Source organism: Xenopus laevis, chromosome 5S (assembly GCF_017654675.1).
Source record: "Xenopus laevis strain J_2021 chromosome 5S, Xenopus_laevis_v10.1, whole genome shotgun sequence".
Lineage (NCBI taxonomy): Eukaryota > Metazoa > Chordata > Amphibia > Anura > Pipidae > Xenopus > Xenopus laevis.
The window spans coordinates 121,851,439-121,871,032 of NC_054380.1; the positions used below are offsets into that span (position 1 = coordinate 121,851,439).

At 37.0% G+C, this 19,594-nt stretch overlaps 1 protein-coding gene across 2 annotated transcripts in view; it reads left to right on the top strand.

Moving 5' to 3' along the window:
- The window catches only part of sntg2.S (syntrophin, gamma 2 S homeolog), a 276,383-nt gene that overhangs the window by 245,516 nt on the left and 11,273 nt on the right, over nt 1-19,594 (top strand). For both annotated transcript variants that reach the window (XM_041565024.1, XM_041565023.1), the window contains exons 15-16: nt 2,324-2,416; nt 15,311-15,421. In XM_041565024.1, coding sequence (XP_041420958.1) covers nt 2,324-2,416; nt 15,311-15,421 — 204 coding nt within the window. The remainder of the gene's footprint in view (nt 1-2,323; nt 2,417-15,310; nt 15,422-19,594) is intronic.

The window sequence follows — 19,594 nt, forward strand, 5'->3', positions numbered from 1 at the left end:
CCAGTAAATATTTTGTAATTTTATACTATTTTGATCGGGTGCCTTTGAAGGGACCCCAACATCGCCCATTGTTAGTGCTGAATCGTCAGATACAGGTAGAATTCTATTGTTTCTTCCCGTATATCTAACTGTATATCTGACGATTTAGCTCTACACGTGTGTATTGAAACAAACGATATTTCTTGGAAAGATCTTTTCCAAGAACGATTGCAATGGTTACATCTATGGCCACCTTAAGACTTCAAACTGGACACTGCTTGAATAAGGACATAAGGGCCCTGTATAGTTTTTGTACTCCTCAAATTTCAGTCAGATCTCCAGGTCATTTTCAAAAATGTAACTGTATGAGCTAGCTTGTTAAAATTTTGTTATAATGTTTAAAAAAAACTTTATTTTTTGCCCAATATTTTTGGCAAATGGGATAACTGTAAAAAAAAGTTTGCACTAGGTCTAGGAACCCACCTGAACCATTTAATGCTTACCTCAGATTGGTTGCCATGGGTTACTAGACCAATATAAAAACAATATAAAACTGTAGCGATTATTATTACATTTCCCTAGAAGATATATTTAAGATTAAAATTTTGTAGTGTCAAGATGATGTTCAAGTATACTGTATATATATTCACCAAACAAATATATATCATTCACTCCAGGGTATTATTCGACAATTAATGCTACTGTTTGTACGGGTCCCCTCCCAAAGCAGTCTGCAGGGAAGGCATCAATAGAGGCATTTAATATACTATGTGCAGCTTTACATAACATTGTCTCATTAGGCAAATGATGTTTCTCGTTACTGAAAGAAATAACCGAGCATATTAAAATTAAATATACCTATATAGATTCAGAAATAGGTTCCAGGGAAATTTATTATGTGCATTTTTAAGCAGTCACGGTGAATATTGTGGTTAAACAATTTCCATGTTCATATATCGAGAATTAAATTAAGTAAATTAAATAGCATAATATGCATCTATTGTTGCCAGGTATATTGTGGGGCAGATTTACTAAGGTTTCAATGGTAAATTAAATTTTTTTAATTTTTTTGGGGGGTCAAAACTCACAAATTCGAATTTAAAACCACCAACTCCAATTTGAGATTCATCACATATCAACCCTGGAAACAGTTCAAATTGGACTATTCTCCACCTAAAACCTGCCGAGTTCATGTAGAAGTTAATGGCTGAGGTCCCTTGAACTATTTGAAGATGTTAATAGTAGTGATGAGCCAAATTTCTGGCAAGTTTTGCTTAGAAAATGACACCCCATAGACTCCAATGGGAGTAAAAAAAAGTTGCACCTTAAAAAGAATTTGACGCACAAAAGTTGGGTTTTTTTGGAGCAAAACTTGATTCAAATTCAATTCGAGTTTTCCAGTCGGGACTATTTGATCGAATTTTGCCTTTTAAATTAATAAAATCGAATTTATTAGAATTTATAAATAAACACATTAATCTAAAATTCGACCTTTGGTAAATAACCCCCTATGTGTATGTCTTTGTCAAAAGGAGAAGGTAAGGTATAATCACTTGGGGGGGGGGTGCCAAATTATAACCCCCCCAGTGATTGTATAGTGAATAAAGCCCTTATTGTAAAATATAAGGATATAATAAGCCACCAAAGAGTTCCATGACCATATAAAAGGACAGTGCCTTCGGACTTCTAATATTTTTCAACAGATGGTACTGTACTTTATCATAATGTACAAGTTTCAGTGAGTCATGTGACAAAAATTACATCACTAAGCTCCAATTCTAACTGATGACATCACTAATCAATGTTTATAAGGATATTATTTGTAAGATATTCATGTCTCTTCTGTACCCTGGGCCAGTGCTTGATTGAAACAATACCATGTAAGGGTTTTTTGGTAGGAGCTTAGTTGTTGTGATCTCTTTATGCCGCCTTTCTTCAGGCTCAGACAGGTGCATGTCCAGTAGAGTAAAAAAAGTTGGCTTTTTGTTTCTAAGGTCAGTCAGCTTTACAATTATTGAGCCTTCCTTGACCTGAATGAATAATAATCTCTTTGGCTGGTGCGTTAGGTAAGCAATTATAATCACTAGAGGCTGATATTTTGGTACCCCCTACATGTGATTGTACCTTTATTTCTGATTTAAAGCACAAAAAAATGCATTTATGTGGAAAGTAGAAAAAATTTAATTTTAGTGCAAACCACCATGTTGTTTTTAACCAAAAATCAATATGATTGTAAATAAAATTAATTTAAATAATAAAAATATTATATATTGTGAGATAAGTGTATTCATTTGTATGTATTGTTGTGTGTACTTATTTATTTGCCCATTTCTGTATTTTTCAGTCCAAAACATATGTTTGCAGCAGCCAAGGTGAGGTGGTTTGTTTCACTGTGGACTTCATCTCAGGATTTACGTGTTTTGACAGCAAGTCAAAGGTAAGAGAGGAAATGAAAACTGTGTAGTTTGCCTTGAGTTCTTTGTGGCAAAATAATTAAATACTTAATCTACAATGTAAAGGAAATTATGTAGAGGCATGTAAACATTAGCTTTACTCTGGAGCTTAAAAAATTGATTTTGTAGGTACAAACATAATTCTTATGCCTAGCCTGAGATATTCAAGACACAAGGAAATAAAATTAGGAATCATTGCTTATCTTATTCCAGAATCACATCTGGCTACAGCTCCCTGATATCCTTGGGGAGCAAATCAACATGTACATGAGATGAATGAACATATGACAGGATGGCAGTTTATAATACATTATATTATAGACTAAAATATATACGTATAAATGAATATAAAGCACCAGTGAGAAAAAGTATTATTCCAAAGAATTGTATCTGCACTGGTGTCTACAACATACATATAGCTTGTATATAGGTTTTGCTTTTCAAAATCATAAAGCCAGGCAAGCTGCAATAAACAGTCCCTACTTATACATTGATAGCAATTTGTACAACTTTGCATTGCGCATTGTCTTGACTGTACATAGTTGGGACAGCTTCTGCTTAGGCATGTATTTAAGCTCTACATTTAAAGAGAGTTATGGTTCAATGTACAGGGAACAAACAGAAATCTATGTTTAGGGTCTCTAATAGAGATGAACAAATCTGTCCTGTTTCGCTCAACTGAAAAAATTAGCAAAATGCATTGAAGTCAATGGGGTAAATTTATCAAAGAGTGAAGTTCCACCACTAGAGTGAAATTCTGCAGCTCTCAGTTCATTTCTATGGGATTTTGAAAGGCGTATTTATCAATGGGTGAAAGTGAAAGTTCACCCTTTGATAAATACGCCTATAAAAATCCAAATAGAAATGAATGGAGAGTGGCTGAATTTCACTCTAGTGGCGGAACTTCACTATTAACTTCACTCTTTGATAAATATACCCCAATGGGTGTCAACAATTTTTTACGCAAGCTTCAAATGCATTAAAGTCAATGGGCTTTTTTCTTGGAGCGACTTTATCGTCTACCCAACTTTTTTGTCTTGGTGACTTTTTTGTCTTGGCAACTTTTTTTGTTTCAATGACAATTTTGTCTTGGAAATTTTTTTGTGGCAGATTTTTGCCGTGATTTGCGAAAAAAATTGTAGATGGCTAAATGAGGAATTTTGCTGCAAATCCATGCCTGGTGAAAAAAATTGCAATTGTGTCTTGTGAAGTTTAACCCTTCCCTTACTTTAATTAGCAAAAATTGCAGTTGTGCCATCATGCTATGAGTTTTGTGGTATTTATACTTGAAATTACCACTGTGTCATCCTGATGTGAGTTTTGGGGAGATTTATTCATGGAATTGCCAGAGTTCTGATGCCATGAGTTACTGTTCCTGGGCAAACTTAATGCTTTATAGTATATATAAGGGTTACAGTCTTAATATCATGCTGTCCTAGGTCAAACTTTGTTGCCCCCACTGCTATGGTTTAGGTTTTCAGAAAATTTGGTGAAAGCACATAGTAAAATAGGTGAAGTAGATGGGGCGTGATCACAAAAAGTAGGTGTGGTACAATTTACTGTGGTGTGCATTGCACGCCACCTTTCACCCTTATCCAAGCTCCCCAGCCAATGGTTGCTGCCTATGGTCCTTATTGAATGATTATTGAATCATAGGATGTGGTGCCACTAGGTGGTGTAGACTAGAAATCCCATAATTCTCCTATGTATAGCTAAAATGTGATTATAGTCAATGGTTTGTAAGAGGACATACGTATTATTGTAGATTGTAGATGTCGGTATCAGTGTTAAATTATTTCCCACTAAAAAAATAGTCTGTGAAGCTAGCACATTTCTATCAACTAAAAGCAAAGTTATAAATGAACCTACATACCGATGAAGGCGAAAGTATTGCAGATTTCTCAATTTTCCCAACCTTCCAGTGGAGGGAGATGATTTATAGTTATAGCACATAGAGCCTTGTCCATCTAGATTTTGACATCAATCGCTATTGTCTAACCACCTGGATAAACTTACAATTACATGAACTATCTTTCCCAGGCCAAGCTGTCATCACTTCACAATACAGTACCTTATAAGCCATCTATATATTGCTACTCTTTGTTTGCTTTTGCAATAAATGAGCCCAATCTGTATTCTTCTTTTGTCTTGGTTGCTATCATTTTCAGACTAGGGCACTAAAGGCCCGTCATCAAGGAACAAAAACTGGAGCCCTGAAATGAATTTATTTATTGCTGTAAAACACTCTTTTATCCCCATGTTTGAGAAATGAATTAAAAGTATTAAGGGTTCAAGTAAAGTGGACAACTTGTGATTTCCCCTGCAGTCAGGTTTGTGTAAAAGCACTGGGTCAAAATGTCCACTCTTGGGGGCCGATTCATCAAGAGTCGAATATCGAGGGTTAATTAACCCTCGATATTCGACTGGGAACTAAAATCGTTCGACTTCGAATATCGAAGTCGAACGATTTTGTGCAAATCCTGCGATCGATCGATCGATCGAAGGATTTTTCGTTCGATCGAACGATTAAATCCTTCGAATCGAACGATTCGAAGGATTTTAATCCAACGATCGAAGGAAAATCCTTCGATCAAAAAATCACAGGCAAGCCGATGGGGACCTTCCCCATAGGCTAACATTGACTTCGGTAGGTTTTATCTACCGAAGTAGGTGGTCGAAGTATTTTTTAAAGAGACAGTACTTCGATTATCGAATGGTCGAATAGTCGAACGATTTTTACTTCGAATCGTTCGAATCGTTCGAATTCGATCGAATTTGATCGAATTTAACCAATTCGATGGTCGAAGTACTCAAAAAATACTTCGAAATTCGAAGTTTTTTACATTCGAATGCTTCACTCGAATTTTGTAAATCTGCCCGTAAGTGTCTGTATAGTTTCACTCTACACTTCTCTCAGTCCATCTTGCCTTCTATTCCTTGGAGTTGGAGTTACCACTTGTTCAGGTCTGGCAGTGCTTTATGTCAATTGCTGCAGCTGTGCTAAAAACATAGGACCCACATGTCTCTAGCAGGCTTTGAGAATGTTTGGTGCACATGCATCCAATTTGCGACAACACACTTAATTGCATTAATTTTGGCATGCAACCCAATTGTATTCGATTCAGTGCCACTTTGCACCCACAATGGCACTGGAATTCTAGCAACAAATCTGTATTGTGGGCACTTAAATAAACCCTTTAAAAAAGTTATTGTATTCAGTGTTTTGCTATGATTATTTACGTTAAGGAAAAAAAGACAACAACGTTAGAGAGGGTACCAACTGTTATAAAATAAACTTAATCAACTGTCTACAAATTACCTGTATATACCAAAATCATAGATTTAAATTCATCTACAGTTAAGATAGAAATTCAGTTATTATTCAAGCTTATTATTAAAATGCCTGGAATTCAAATTGAAACTCAAATGCTTTAGTTTCACCAATTCAGATTTTAGTCAAGGTTTTTAGTAATATGGAATGTTAAATAAGTGTGTAATTAGTAACTGATGTTTTTTTTAAGTCAATAATACACAGCAGCATCACTTTGTTATCATATGAATTTGAAAAATCCAGATTGATTTACAACACCACGTGTCACTTTGGTATATCCAATTCATTTTTGATTTATATTTGAATGCCAATGAATTGATCATGCACACTATAGCACTGATTACCATCTTAGCTGTGGAAGAATTTAAATCCTGGATTTTGCTGAATAAAAGTAATTGGTAGAAGATTTACTTAGCAGGCATTAGTATTTTATAGCATGAGAAGGCCCATTTATCAAAGGTCGAATTTTAGTGTCTTTTGGGGTTTTTGAAACCATGATTAAACTAGAGCCTATGATTAAGTGTTTGGAACACGAAATGCGTCAGGCTGTTTGACACAATAAACTTTTTCACATTTGAACATCTGCCTGGTGGAAGTTTTTGCCCTTGAGTGCCTGCTTCCATTCGAGATTTCATGATTAAACTATATTTCTCTAAAATCACGGATGCCATGAAAGTTATTAAAAGATCTGAATACAAAAAGTACGAATGAGAAAAAAAATGCTGGACAATGAGATACAATAACTCGTAAAACCTCTTAAAATTCATTTTTTGGACAATCATTAGAGAAATCAGAAAACCTCTAAAATTCTGAATTGATTAGAAATAGTCCAATAGGATCAGCACAACTCCTATTGACTTCTATGGGACCTCTTGCTTAATTGCCAGAATCAGCTCCTTATATCAGAAAATCCTGGTGCACGTACTGTTAATGGACACTATCCACTCTTATAACGTAAAAATTCTTGAAGTACAGCAGCACAAATGTTGTAGAATAGAAATGCATTTACTTGGAACACTTGGCAGGACCCGGATAAGCCATGTTTCAGGCTACAAACAGCCTGTTCAAACAGTATTTTCCCAGATTTGGAAAATATAAATAAAACAAGGTGCTGCAACCTTCAGAAATCATCTATAGAGTTGGGTGAGAGCAATTATGGCATTACCTAAGCACATGACAAAAACAAGATGCTTAAATGCTTTTATATGACTTTCACAAACACCAAACGAATTCCCACTTGTACACCTGTATAGCAGTTTTAATCACTTTAAAAGTAAACTTGATTAACTTAATTTTTCCAAGGAAATAAATGCTACAATATACGACTAGTTCATTATGGATCTCATCTGTGTGTAACTTACGTTTAATTAGGTCTCCTAATACAGGTATAACAATAGTACTTTCAGTCAATAAAATATTCCCAGGACAATGAAGAGTTGCAGACAGTTTAATTAATCTAGGAGCTGAAATATTGTATCAAAGCCAATGCAGGTGTTGTATCCCTGTATGATAGAACTGTTCAAAGCTATCCTCAATGAATACTTTAATTTATGAGGTTAACATCAGGAGAAGAATACATCTAAATTCACTTGTGTTATAGAACCATATGTTCTTTGGGTATCCTGAAAACATGGACTGATATGAAGATCTTGGATCATAGATTTACAAGTCAATATCTTAGGGAACAACAGTGCCAAAAAGCAGTTTTCTATGTCTAATTGGTTATTCTGCATCTTTACTTCCTGCCTACTAAAAAAAGTTTGCTCTTTTCTGGTCTGTTACCATTTCTTGTAGACAATTCAGGACAGTTTTGGATGTTCAAGAAAATTTCTAATTGCCAACTGTGATTTGTGTGCAAGGCTGTAGTACAATGGACGGCCCTTCAAAACTATGAGTGTTACCTTTTATTTTCTCCAAATGAAACTCACTGTACTTAGTGGTGGTAGTGGATGCAGTGTGTTGTTGAACTATACAGTATAGTGTGGTACACAGTAAATGGGTGCCAAGAACAAGTTTATTAAATAAGGTCCACAGAAGAGTTTAATAGAATAATGCAGGAAAGCAGAACATGGTGGTCACCAACATGGTCAGCATATATCTCCACCGGGTGAAAAATGAGAAACAGAGCAGCTTATAAAGAGGCACTCCCAGCTTTAAGGCACTTAAAGACCTTAGAAATACCGTTCTAGTCCCTGAATCTATACAATTAGTTGACTTCTTCTGGGCAATAGTGGACACAAGAATATAACCCCACTAATAGCCTGGTGTAGCTTCAGTTTGCTCATCTAAATAACCTTAATCTACCGTATATACTCGAGTATAAGCCGACCCGAGTATAAACCGAGGTACCTAATTTTACCTACAAAAACTGGGAAAACTTAATGACTCGAGTATAAGCCTAGGGTGAGAAATGCAGCAGTTACTGGTAAGTTTAAATAATCAAAAATTGAGACATGAGTGGGTTAAATGTTTTTGAATACAGTATTTACAGTATTATCCCACTGTTACTATGGCACCATCTCTCCCTACTATACCTCCATAGTTACCAACTTACCATACCTTCCCAAAGGGTATTATCCCTTGGTTAGATTTGCTGATGTAGAGAGCATAACTTTCAATTTTCAGATTGAAAATGTGGAAGTTAAGTTGCTGCATGTGGCACAATGCATGGCTCCACAACTGTGATCTATTTCATATTGCCCAGTCAAATAAAAAACAGGTATCTATTTATTATCTATTTGTATTGACATTCATTTGTATTGACATCTCTTAGGTACTGCCTGAGCTTTTCTTGCCTCATGTCAAAATCAGCACTGCAGATACTGCCATAATTGGAAAAGGGAAGCTGTTCATTTATATGTACGGTACCGTATTTTTTCCCTGCTCCCCAGGGCCTGGGCCTGTCAAATTGCCGTGGTTGAAGACAAGTGTGTGTGGCCGACATTGCGCCGCTCGTGAAGTCACACGCAGCGTGTGTTCAGCTTCCGCCCTTCAGGCATCTGATTTGACAGCCTGCGGCGTACAGAAGATTGGATGTGTCCGAGCTGCTGGGGCCTTGCGGTGCACAGAAAAGAGGATGTGCGCGAGCTGCTGGGGCCCTGCGGCGCACAGAAAAGTGGATGTGTGCGAGCTGCTGGGGCCCTGCGGCGCGCAGAAGAGACGATGTGCACGAGCTGCTGGGGCCCTGCGGTGCGCAGAAGAGACGATGTGTGCGAGCTGCTGGGGCCCTGCAGCACACAGAAGAGAGGATGTGCGTGAGCTGCCGAGGGCCCTGCGGTGCACAGAAGAAGTACAGTTCAGCGCAGCCATCCGCTCCAACCGCTAGGTACCCTATATATGCTTTGATCAGCAAAGGATAATTTTTGTGCAAGGCCCTGACTCGAGTATAAGCCGAGGTACAATTTTTCAGCATATTTTGGACGCTGAAAAACTCGGCTTATACTCGAGTATATACGGTATCTGTCACTCCCAGAGCGATCTATTAAATGGTCTACTACTACTTTCTAGGTCTGGCCTAACTAGGTTTCCCTGCCTGACCAGGTAAAGGATGCTATAAAATGGACCCTAAGCACATGTGTGCTCAGCTTATATACTTTAACAAATTACCGCCTAGTGGTCAAACTGTAAATGTCATGCTCTGACCCAGGAAACAGGGCTTACTTCCCTTCTAAGGCTAAGGATCCCCTAAGCTGTCTAAAGGTATACCGAGGCCTACTTAGATGGCCAAACCATAGGAGACTGTTTAAGGGGAAACTAATTTACTGGTCCCCTACATATGTAACTTTTGATACTGTTTTAGTTGTTATCCATAATACAAATCAGCTCTTGGTGGATCACAATCTCCAGTGAAGCTGTGTTATTAGAAACAGCAAGCAGCCTTTGCAACCAAACTAATCAACCCATGGTACATTACATTACACTTTAGACATTAATACTAGTCACATTGTATTTCATTATGTCCTACTTGATACAGTGATTTATAACTATTGTTTTAAATACTTCTAAGAACAACTGGAGGCAGTTATTTATTCATGTGTTTTCCTTTTACATCAGCTAATTAAATTGATGTTTTGAGAGTTATTTACATAGACTAACACTTATCTTTATAGGCAGCCTTAATCATTGTAGCAGCTACTTTTACTTAACACAATCCTGCTTTGCTAGTGGTTAAAATCATCTGACAATGACTTTTTATGAAAATAAAAGATTCGGAATTCAGCTTAAAGAGGAATCCATATGGAAAGTGTCAAGGATAGGTGAGAATATGCATAGCGGGTTATTTTAAGGGCACTTACACAGGTGTTTCTCTGCTTGCTCCCTTTTTATGGCGCATCACAGCATGGCTCAAAGCTGTCCTTGATTTTGTATCTGTAACTGTTTCTCATGTCAGCTTTTACTGAATCTCACCGTACAGGTCAATGGATAAAAACACATTTTGCTTTATTTTTTTTAAGTAGTTATTATTACACAATTTTTTGTACTTTCTGAAAAGTTTTCACATAGATCCAAGGTAACAGAAAATGGCACATTCTAGAGCTGTTTGAGTATAAAATTCTGTATGATAGACCCTTACATGCTGTATAGCTCAACACAATTACGTGTAAAATGAGTGAGTGACTACCCATTTAAGACAAATAAAAACAGGTCACTCTTGCATTCTTGTCAGTACAATATATCAAAGCAGTGAAGCACATTAAGACAGTCTGAGCAAAAAAAAACTACAATAATTCGCTCCTATTTAAACAAAACAAAGAATGTTGTCCATGTATTTTCATATGATTCAACTGGGCAACTACCCAGAGATATTCGTAGTCTTGTCACTTCTACACTTCTTCTTGTATCATATTCATTCAGAATTCCAACTAATATTTTCACTTTGACTATACTGTATGAAAAGTAAGTCTTACCTCCATCTTGTTTGACTAAAGTCAACAAACAATTCCTAATGACTGGTTTTTATATGTTGGCATCTAAAAGAATCTTGGCACTGCTTCTGTATAAACTATAGCGAAAGGGAACTGGTGCTCAGCATCAAACATTGTAATATGTTAAAATATGAGAGCAATGAATGTACTTTAAATAGTGTTGGCATTTGAGTGAGTGTTTACGATATTCTGAAGTCATATCTTTGTGTTTGGGTCAAACATTTTTGGTCTTGACTGATTTTAAAATATCTTTGAAATATCGTTGGTGTCTTTTAAGTGAATCTGCCATTACAATATCTCCCAGTAAAACATTTTGTGGACCCACTGCCCTTATGGTAAAGAACCATATGTATTGCTTCAGGTGCAAATTCAGTCAATCAAGTCTAAAGGGTTGGCCTCTTGTCCTTTCCATGGGTAAATAAGCTGAACCTAACAAGAGAAACACTCTTTACCTGCTTGCTTTTAAGCATAAAAATAAAGAGGAAAATTGGCAGTTGCGTATGGTGACTTTTGTGTAAAATAAGTTCTGGACTCCAAAGTAATGTGCATATTATTTGCGTAAAAATAGGGCTTGTGTGCTGTCTCACAAATCTCAACACTATAAAAGTTCTGACCATCAATTATTGTAACCTGTTAAAGCTTATTTGCAGAGTAGCATAATTTACCAGTAGTGAAGTCATGCATGGTTAACCACTTACATTTACACTATGTAAATGATGTAAAGTTTGGCAAGAGGATTTCATATGGGGTACAAAGTATATTTGAAAAACCATGACTAACCTTTTGTTAAAAATACTAGAGTTACCCTACCACATTCTGCTTATAGTAACACTGGTTATTGGTGCCAATATTAATTTAATTGGCAGACAGTGAATATTACACCCAGTCTGGCTAAACCTACAATAGGCAATCTGAAATAATACAGGAAGTGGAAAGGGGATAATGCATAGGTGACCGTGATTAATAATAGTGTTAAAGAAGTTGATGTTAATTGAAGACTAGAGGGTATTGGTTTAAAAGTAGGAGACTCAACCAGCATATGGTACTCTAGTTAAGAGTTTTATGTCCAAACTGGATAGTCACATTCTAGCAGTGTCGGGCTGGCCCACCAGGATACCAGGAAAACTCCCAGTGGGCCCAGGTATTAGTGGACCCCTTTGCTTCTAAAAATGTAGCCTACTTCATGGTCATTCCCTTTTTCTTTATAGGAAAATGCTTAATAATGGAAGAGAATACTTAATGGATATAAAATACTAGGAAAATAAAGAGGTTGGGTGAGGAAAGGAGGAATAATAGTTTGGAAGATGGCCCACAGTCTAATGTTTTCTAGTGGGCCACTGGCATCCCAGTCCAACACTGCATTCTAGGGGGAATAACAGGCCATGGAAGAGAAGCAAGATTAGTTTTTCTATTATTAGAAATTGAATAATATTCTTCATTTGACTTTTTGTATGCAACTTTATGCTAGAATGGTAACCCACAGCAACAGACCGATAATTGACTTTCATTCAATCGAGCAAATGTTCAATTCCTCTGGGTAGCAACATCATTGCATATAAACACAGGAAACTTAATTTATCAAAAATCTAAATTTTCAGTTTTTTGAAAACTTTGAATATTTCAAATGGGTACTTTATTTATTATAAAGTTTGAATGTAATAACCTGAGCATGTAAAAATTTAATAAAATAATTTGAAAACAGTGTAATCATATTCTATCTATCATTTTTAATTAGCCAGCCAAATTTTAGATTAAAGGGATTCTGTCATGGGAAAACATGTTATTTATAAAATGCATCAGTTAATAGCACCTCTCCAGCAGAATCAAGCATGGACATCAAACAGATTTTTTAAAATATTGAAATCTGACATGGGGGTAGATATGTTCTTACTGTCCCTCGTGCCCTCAGCTGTTAACAAGATAACAACTACATAAAATTGCCAGCTTTTCGATACCAAATTTTTGTATTTGAGTTTTTTAGCACTTAAAAGAAAACTATACCTCTGAACAATGAAGGACTCTATAAAAAGATATTGCATAAAACAGTTCACATGTCAAATCCTGCTTCATGTAAATTAACCATTTTCATAATAATATACGTTTTTAGTTGTATGTGCCATTGGGTAATCCTAACTAGAAAACTGCCATTTAAAAAAATAAGGGCCACCCCCTGGGATGCTAGGATTCACGGTGCACACAAACAAACAAACCATATACAGTATGTTATTTCACATGAGCCAATTAACAGAGTTCTGCCTTTTGCTTCCACGCTTCTTCCTGTTACAGTTAGAGCTGCAGTATTTCTGGTCAGGTGATCTCTGAGGCAGCACACAGACCATCACAAAATGGTGGTTCAAGGCAAGAGATGTAAAAGGGCAAGATTTACTTAAAAATACTGTATATTCCAGTTTGGTAAGATTCTTTAACATGCCACTTTATTTGATATGAACTATCTGTTAAGTATTCATTTTGGAGGTATAGTTTTCCTTTAATAAATATTTAAAATTTGAGCTTAGGGAACTCAAACTTGAATTCCAGTTGAATTTTCCAGTTTTATTACACTATCATTTAACGATTCCAGAAAATATTGCTTTACTCAGAGACTACTGAGAGTTAATTACATAACCTTTATTGATAAAGCAATCCAGTGATTAACCATAGAATATTTCTTCCGGGAGATTCCATAATTTGATTTCTCTCCTAGCTTAAGATGTTTTATACAACGGAGGACAGTGACATGTAAACATAGTTTTACCTGTAGGGTATCAGCTTACAGTTAAAGTAAATCAATGTGTAACCCTTATTTTTCCACCCAGGACTAGCTTCCCCTTAACTGGTGTAACAGTTACATTAGGCCCTTGGTCTCAGCTGGGCCTTGGCCCAGTAGGAAGGGAAAGGTGTTGCATTACTAGCCCTGTCAGCTGTATAAACACGATTTCTCAATGCCAGCAGTTCTTGAACAAAGAACACATACTGTATTTATTCAGCACACAAATCAATTACTCATGTAGATTGCGTTGAGGTAATGTGTTTGCAGCAAATATTCAATTACAGATCATAGCACTTACTGACACTCCCCTGAGGTCAGACTTGGCAGGATTCGACTTCACCTCTGTGATAACCATTAGTGGGTCTGGATCACCTCCAATGGAACCTTCAGGGAATTCCTTTAATATGTTTCTCTTTCCACTATACTAATATAGTATTACCTTGGGGAGATATCTCCAATTTGACCTTCAAAATTGAAGCTCAGAACTGCTCTTTGTAGCTTACCCTGTCTGCCTTACAATCTAGGAACTCACCTACCACTATCTACATACACTGTACCTCATTTACAGAGTCCTGTTCCCCGAAGATCAATAAGAACTCACCTCCCTTACTGGGGCCTTGATTTCAGGCTCCTAAGCCAACTCACTAGTAGTGATGGGCAAATTTATTCACCAGGCACGAATTCTCAAAAAAAAAGTTGCCGCATCCAAAAAAATTAGACGCCGGTGCCGTTTCATGTTTTTTTTGCAGTTTTTTGAATTTCGCATGAAATTCACGATTTTTTCAGCAAAACGGCGCAAATTCGCCCATCACTACTCACTAGTTTTGCTTATCACTACATTTAAACTATCACGTGGTAAGGAGCTATATCTGTGGAAAGATCACCGGCACACAGTAGTTTGTTCAGCAGGGCAAGCCCTTGCAATTTTAATAATGCAGTGCAACGTTTCGGGGCACAAAGGGGCGTGCCCCGAAACGTTGCACTGCATTATTAAAATTGCAAGGGCTTGCCATGCTGAACAAACTCCTGTGTGTCGGTGATCTTTCCACGTACCTTGGCTGGGTGGTTGCCGATTCCCCTACCGCCGAGCACCAGGAAGCTCTGCTCAGGTTTGTGAGGTGTGCGGTCTCTACAAATTGGCAAGGAGCTATATCTGCCCAATTGGCCATCATAGCTAGGGTGGTGAGATACAGGAATGGAGCCTTTGAAATCCTTGAGAATTGGTTATGTTGAATTAGTCTCTGCAATTTGGAGCGCCATACTTGTCTATTTTAATAATCAGGTGGACAGGGTAGGCATTTTCTCTACATCTACAGCTCTACAGTCTCAGGCGGAAGGCACAGTAAGAAGAAAATGGAAGAAACAAATTACTCTCAAATCTGCCCAAATATGTGTTTGTTGTGGATTCTACTTGATTTGAGAGTAGGTTTGAGTTTCCTGGTATTGTTTCAGACCGTTCCATAAAAACACCAGCAGAAAAAATGTTGATTGTCTTTCCTTTGCTTGTTATCTGTGTGAATCGTCAGGATTGTTGTCAATGTATACTGATAGCTGAGCAGAGAACATGACTGGGGATGGGTCAGAAGCATAATGAAGTGTGTTCCTGATATCACTGGTGAGACATGTGGAGCCAAGATGCACCAGGGTCAGTCCCAATCTGGGTGTAATTTCTGAGCCCATAATATTTACAATACCTAAATTCAAATAGAGAATACAAAGGTATGGGAAGTTTAGGAGATTTAGGAGATGTGTTTGCCTTGGGTAAGTACAGATTTTATAGAATACGTAAAGTGATGCTTTAACACCGAATGACAATATTTATTAATGAGTTACAGTTCTCTGTCTGTTGCAGAACATCAGCTGGAGGTTTAAGTTCTCCCAATTAAAAGGATCATCGGATGATGGGAAAACCAGAGTGAAGCTACTTTTTCAGAGCCCTGACACCAAACAAATTGAAATGAAGGTATGTGAAATGCTGCAATATCAGGTCACATAACTAATAACTGTAATCTCATTGTTATGATTCAATAAGCTTCCAAAAAAAAAAAAGTTAAATTAAATTTGAGATAGACAGACACTGTGAATACACGGATGTTTAACTTTAATTTAAGCATAGTTTTTCAATTTACACTTCAAGCAAAAAGAATTTCATAAAAGTTATTATATCTGTGTATTTGCATGTCAAGGAGACTTAATGCCAAGGAGAAAAGTAGCCGTAGTTCCGTGTGAATTATATGCCACAGAGCAAAAGCTGTGTGCTTAATAGATTTAAACTGTTCATTCTCCAAGTTTATAACATAAAATAAGGGCTTAGCAAATGTAGCTTTTCTCAAAGGGGTCGAAATCTATTATCTTTCTTAGGCTTTGGGGAATGATTATAATTCTATTTGTAATTGCAATGCATTTTTTTTACCCATTTTGATGCTCTAATAGCTGTTACCTTGCAGCTCAATGTATTCCCGCTGATCGTTCAGTTCACTTGTGCTGAAAACCTTCACGGCCAGTGGCTGTCACTTCTGCCTGACCCGCCTGCCCACCCACCCAGTCACCAATGAATAAAACAGTAGGCAGTTACTTTTAAAATGGAGAGGAGGAGATTGTGCTGGAGAAGTCTGATTGCATTCCATTTTTTAGATAAATGTGTAGTACAGGTATGGGACCTGTTATCCAGAATGTTCGGGACCTGGGGTTTTCCGGATAATGGATCTTTCCATAATTTGGGTCTTCATGCCTTAAGTCTACTAGAAATTAATTTAAACATGAAATAAACCGAATAGGCTGGTTTTGCTTCCAATAAGGATTAATTATATCTTAGTTGGGATCAAGTACAAGCTACTGTTTTATTATTACAGAGAAAAAGGAAATCATTTTTAAAAATTTGGATTATTTGGATAAAATGGAGTCTATGGCAGACAGCCATTCCGTAATTCGGAGCTTTCTGGATATCGGGTTTCCAGATAAGGGATCCTATACCTGTATAACCAAAATCCGCTTTAGCTAGCTACACTGTTACCGAATCAGACTTCTCCAGTGGGATCTCCTTGCGCTTGCTGGAATGGTAGAACGCGCATACATAGGGCTGGTAGTGACCTGGCATCTGTAAAAATAACCGCCTAGTGTTTTATTCATTGGCGGGTCAGGCAGAAGAGATGGCAGGTTTTCAGCACAAGTAAACTGAGCGGATGTGTGGGGGTATACATTGAGCTGCAAGGTAGCGGCTATTAAAGTGAAAAAAAAAATGCATTGCAATTACAAATAGAATTAAATTCATTCCCCAAAGCCTAAGAAAGATTATAGATTTCAACCATAGATCCCCTTTAAGAGGATATTGTCATTACAAAAATTAAGATTTTGTAATTATCCAAAATTTATCTTTAATACTTTTGTTCTGTCCTCCCATACTTATTACCCTGGGGCAGTGTATAGTTCGCTACACTCCAATAAAGAGACTGAGAGCTGAAGTCTGTAGAATTTACTGGAATAGTAGGAAAAGGTGAAACTGTAATACAAATGAAACAAAATACAATGAATATGGAGAATGATCATGGTGCAATAATCAGTAACACAAGAAGACGGCATTGATTAAATGGTTGAAACACATACAGTAAATGCTGGTACAAACTATATACAGTACATATGTCCCTTACACTGTTTGAAGTCGTTTTTTTACTCGATAATCTGCAAAATGTGTGGGTTTCATTCGATAATCTGATAAATATGAGTTTTTCGAGGGACAGTTTAAAAAAGTTGCATGATTAGTCTTGGAATTCACAATTGATGCGGTCCCACAATCCAATCGCCTGTATTGCCTGCATTATGATCCGATCGTTGGACCCTAAGGCCCATGATCGGATCAGCCCATTATCGCCCACCTCAGTGTTGCCAAACGAGCAGATCTCTACATGTATGGCCATCTTTAAGCCTAAGGCATAGAGGAGGGGCAGGCAATCTATATGACTGACAGCTAAGACTTTTAAACAAAAAGATTTGGGTTTTGTGTTTAATCTGAAAATGACTTTTGTCATTTTTATGTCTGGGTAACAGGTCCCCTTCAATGTGTGTGGCTCCAAGCAATTTAGATTGTATAGCCTATACTTGTATATATGTATCTCTTAAAATTTCAATGGTTTTGGTTTTGCTTTTTTTTCCAGTGAAACAAAATGCTTGGAAAATTCTAATAATACCATTGGTTTTTTCATTCATCTTTCCATAAAAATAAACACATTTTAGTCCAGCAAAATAAATGCATAGCAACATTCTAATAATAGAAATATTCTAATAATACTATTGTGGATCAATATGCTGTCACAGGAAGTCAATGCGTCTGTGACAGCTGAGCAGCTGAAAAATACCAACAATTGATATGTAATACAATAGAGTTATCTGTAAAGTTCCCAGGGAAACTAAATCACTAAACAATGAGGGTAAGTCAATAGAAACCAATCTCGATAAAAGATGTAAAATAAACAGCTGATTCCAATCAATAAATGACAGATGAATCAAGAATGATTGAGTTATCTCTGTGATTTGTGATATGCAAATCGTTTTTGTACGATTTCTTGTAACTCTACTTCTTGTAACTAGTTTATTATTTCTTGAACAGCCCCAAAATAAATTGTAAATTAATAAATAATTATTATATTTATAAGTTGAAAGTTGATCTAGGAAATACTAATTGGTACTGTATCCCATTAAACTGCATGATGGTATAGTAAAATAAAATGAGAGCTCTATTATGGATAAGGGATACTGGTTAAAGGGATACTGTCGTGGGAAAACATGTTTTTTTTTTCAAAATGAATCAGTTAATAGTGCTGCTCCAGCAGAATTCTGCACTGAAGTCCCTTTTTCAAAAGAGCAAACACATTTTTTTATTTTTAATTTTGAAATCTGACATGGGGCTAGACATATTGTCAGTTTCCCAACTGCCTCCAGTCATGTGACTTGTGCTCTGATAAACTTCAGTCACTCTATACTGCTGCACTGCAAATTGGAGTGATATCACCCCTCCCCCCCCACTTCAGCCTAACAACAGAACCGCTGCCTGGTAGATATAAGAACAACACTCAATAGTAAAAGCCAAGTCCCACTGAGACTGATTCAGTCACATGACTGGGACAGCTGTTTGCACTTTTGAGAATTGGATTTCAGTGCAGAAGTCTGCTGGAGCAGCACTATTAACTGATGCATTTTGAAAAAAAACATGTTTTCCCATGACAGTATCCCTTTAACCTTTTTTAAATAATCTACTAGCATTTAGTGGTCGCCTGTTTGAACAGAAACATCTAATTGTTCAATATGGGTTGGGGCAACTTTGAGCCTTTTATTACATTATTTGGTTTGGTGCTCAAAGGAGAGACAAAAGCGGAGTATATGACGTCGCACAATCCCAAATTACCCCAGTATTAAACGTTGTGTGTGCCTGCTTAAGATGATCGACTCGGAATTAAACTAAACAAACAAACCAATGTGTTCACGTTGTGATCAAACCATTCATGTCTTCTGTGATTGTCAGAAAGAAATTAAATAAAGTGCATTTTTTGGAGAATTCATGGTGACTTAATATATAAAGTGCATGGTGCTTGATTGTGAGCATAAAAAAGTGCTTGAGCTAGCAGTTTAGGCTGATTAAAGAGACTCGTAAAAGATAACTTTTATTAAATCTACTAAAATTTCATTAGTAAAAGGGAATTGAGAGTAACAAACACTAAAAACAATTAAAAGACGAGGGTGGAAATCGGATCTGGATTAAGTGTAAAAGGGGATGACAGTGTAAGTGTTACCTTAGACTGTTCCCTTATCGATCCCACGACACCCGTTTCCCTATACTGGCTAAATAGTAGTCAGGGAGTACATTAAGGATAGGTTAGCACAGAAGCAGTGATCTCCAAAGAGATTAAGCAAAGGTAAGCGAGGATTGGGGGTTATGAGGAGATGCCCCTTGATCGACAGGCGTGATATGTCAGCCACTATACAGTGTGGTGTGCGCAAAGTTAACTAACACTGTGTCCTCTCAGAGGCGCCTAAATCGTTATGGCCTAATCCCTAGACACTATATAGGCAACACACCATGCTGACAGATCCGCTGAACAGTGCAGACTGAGGAAAGATTCCCCCACCCCGAAAATATCATCCG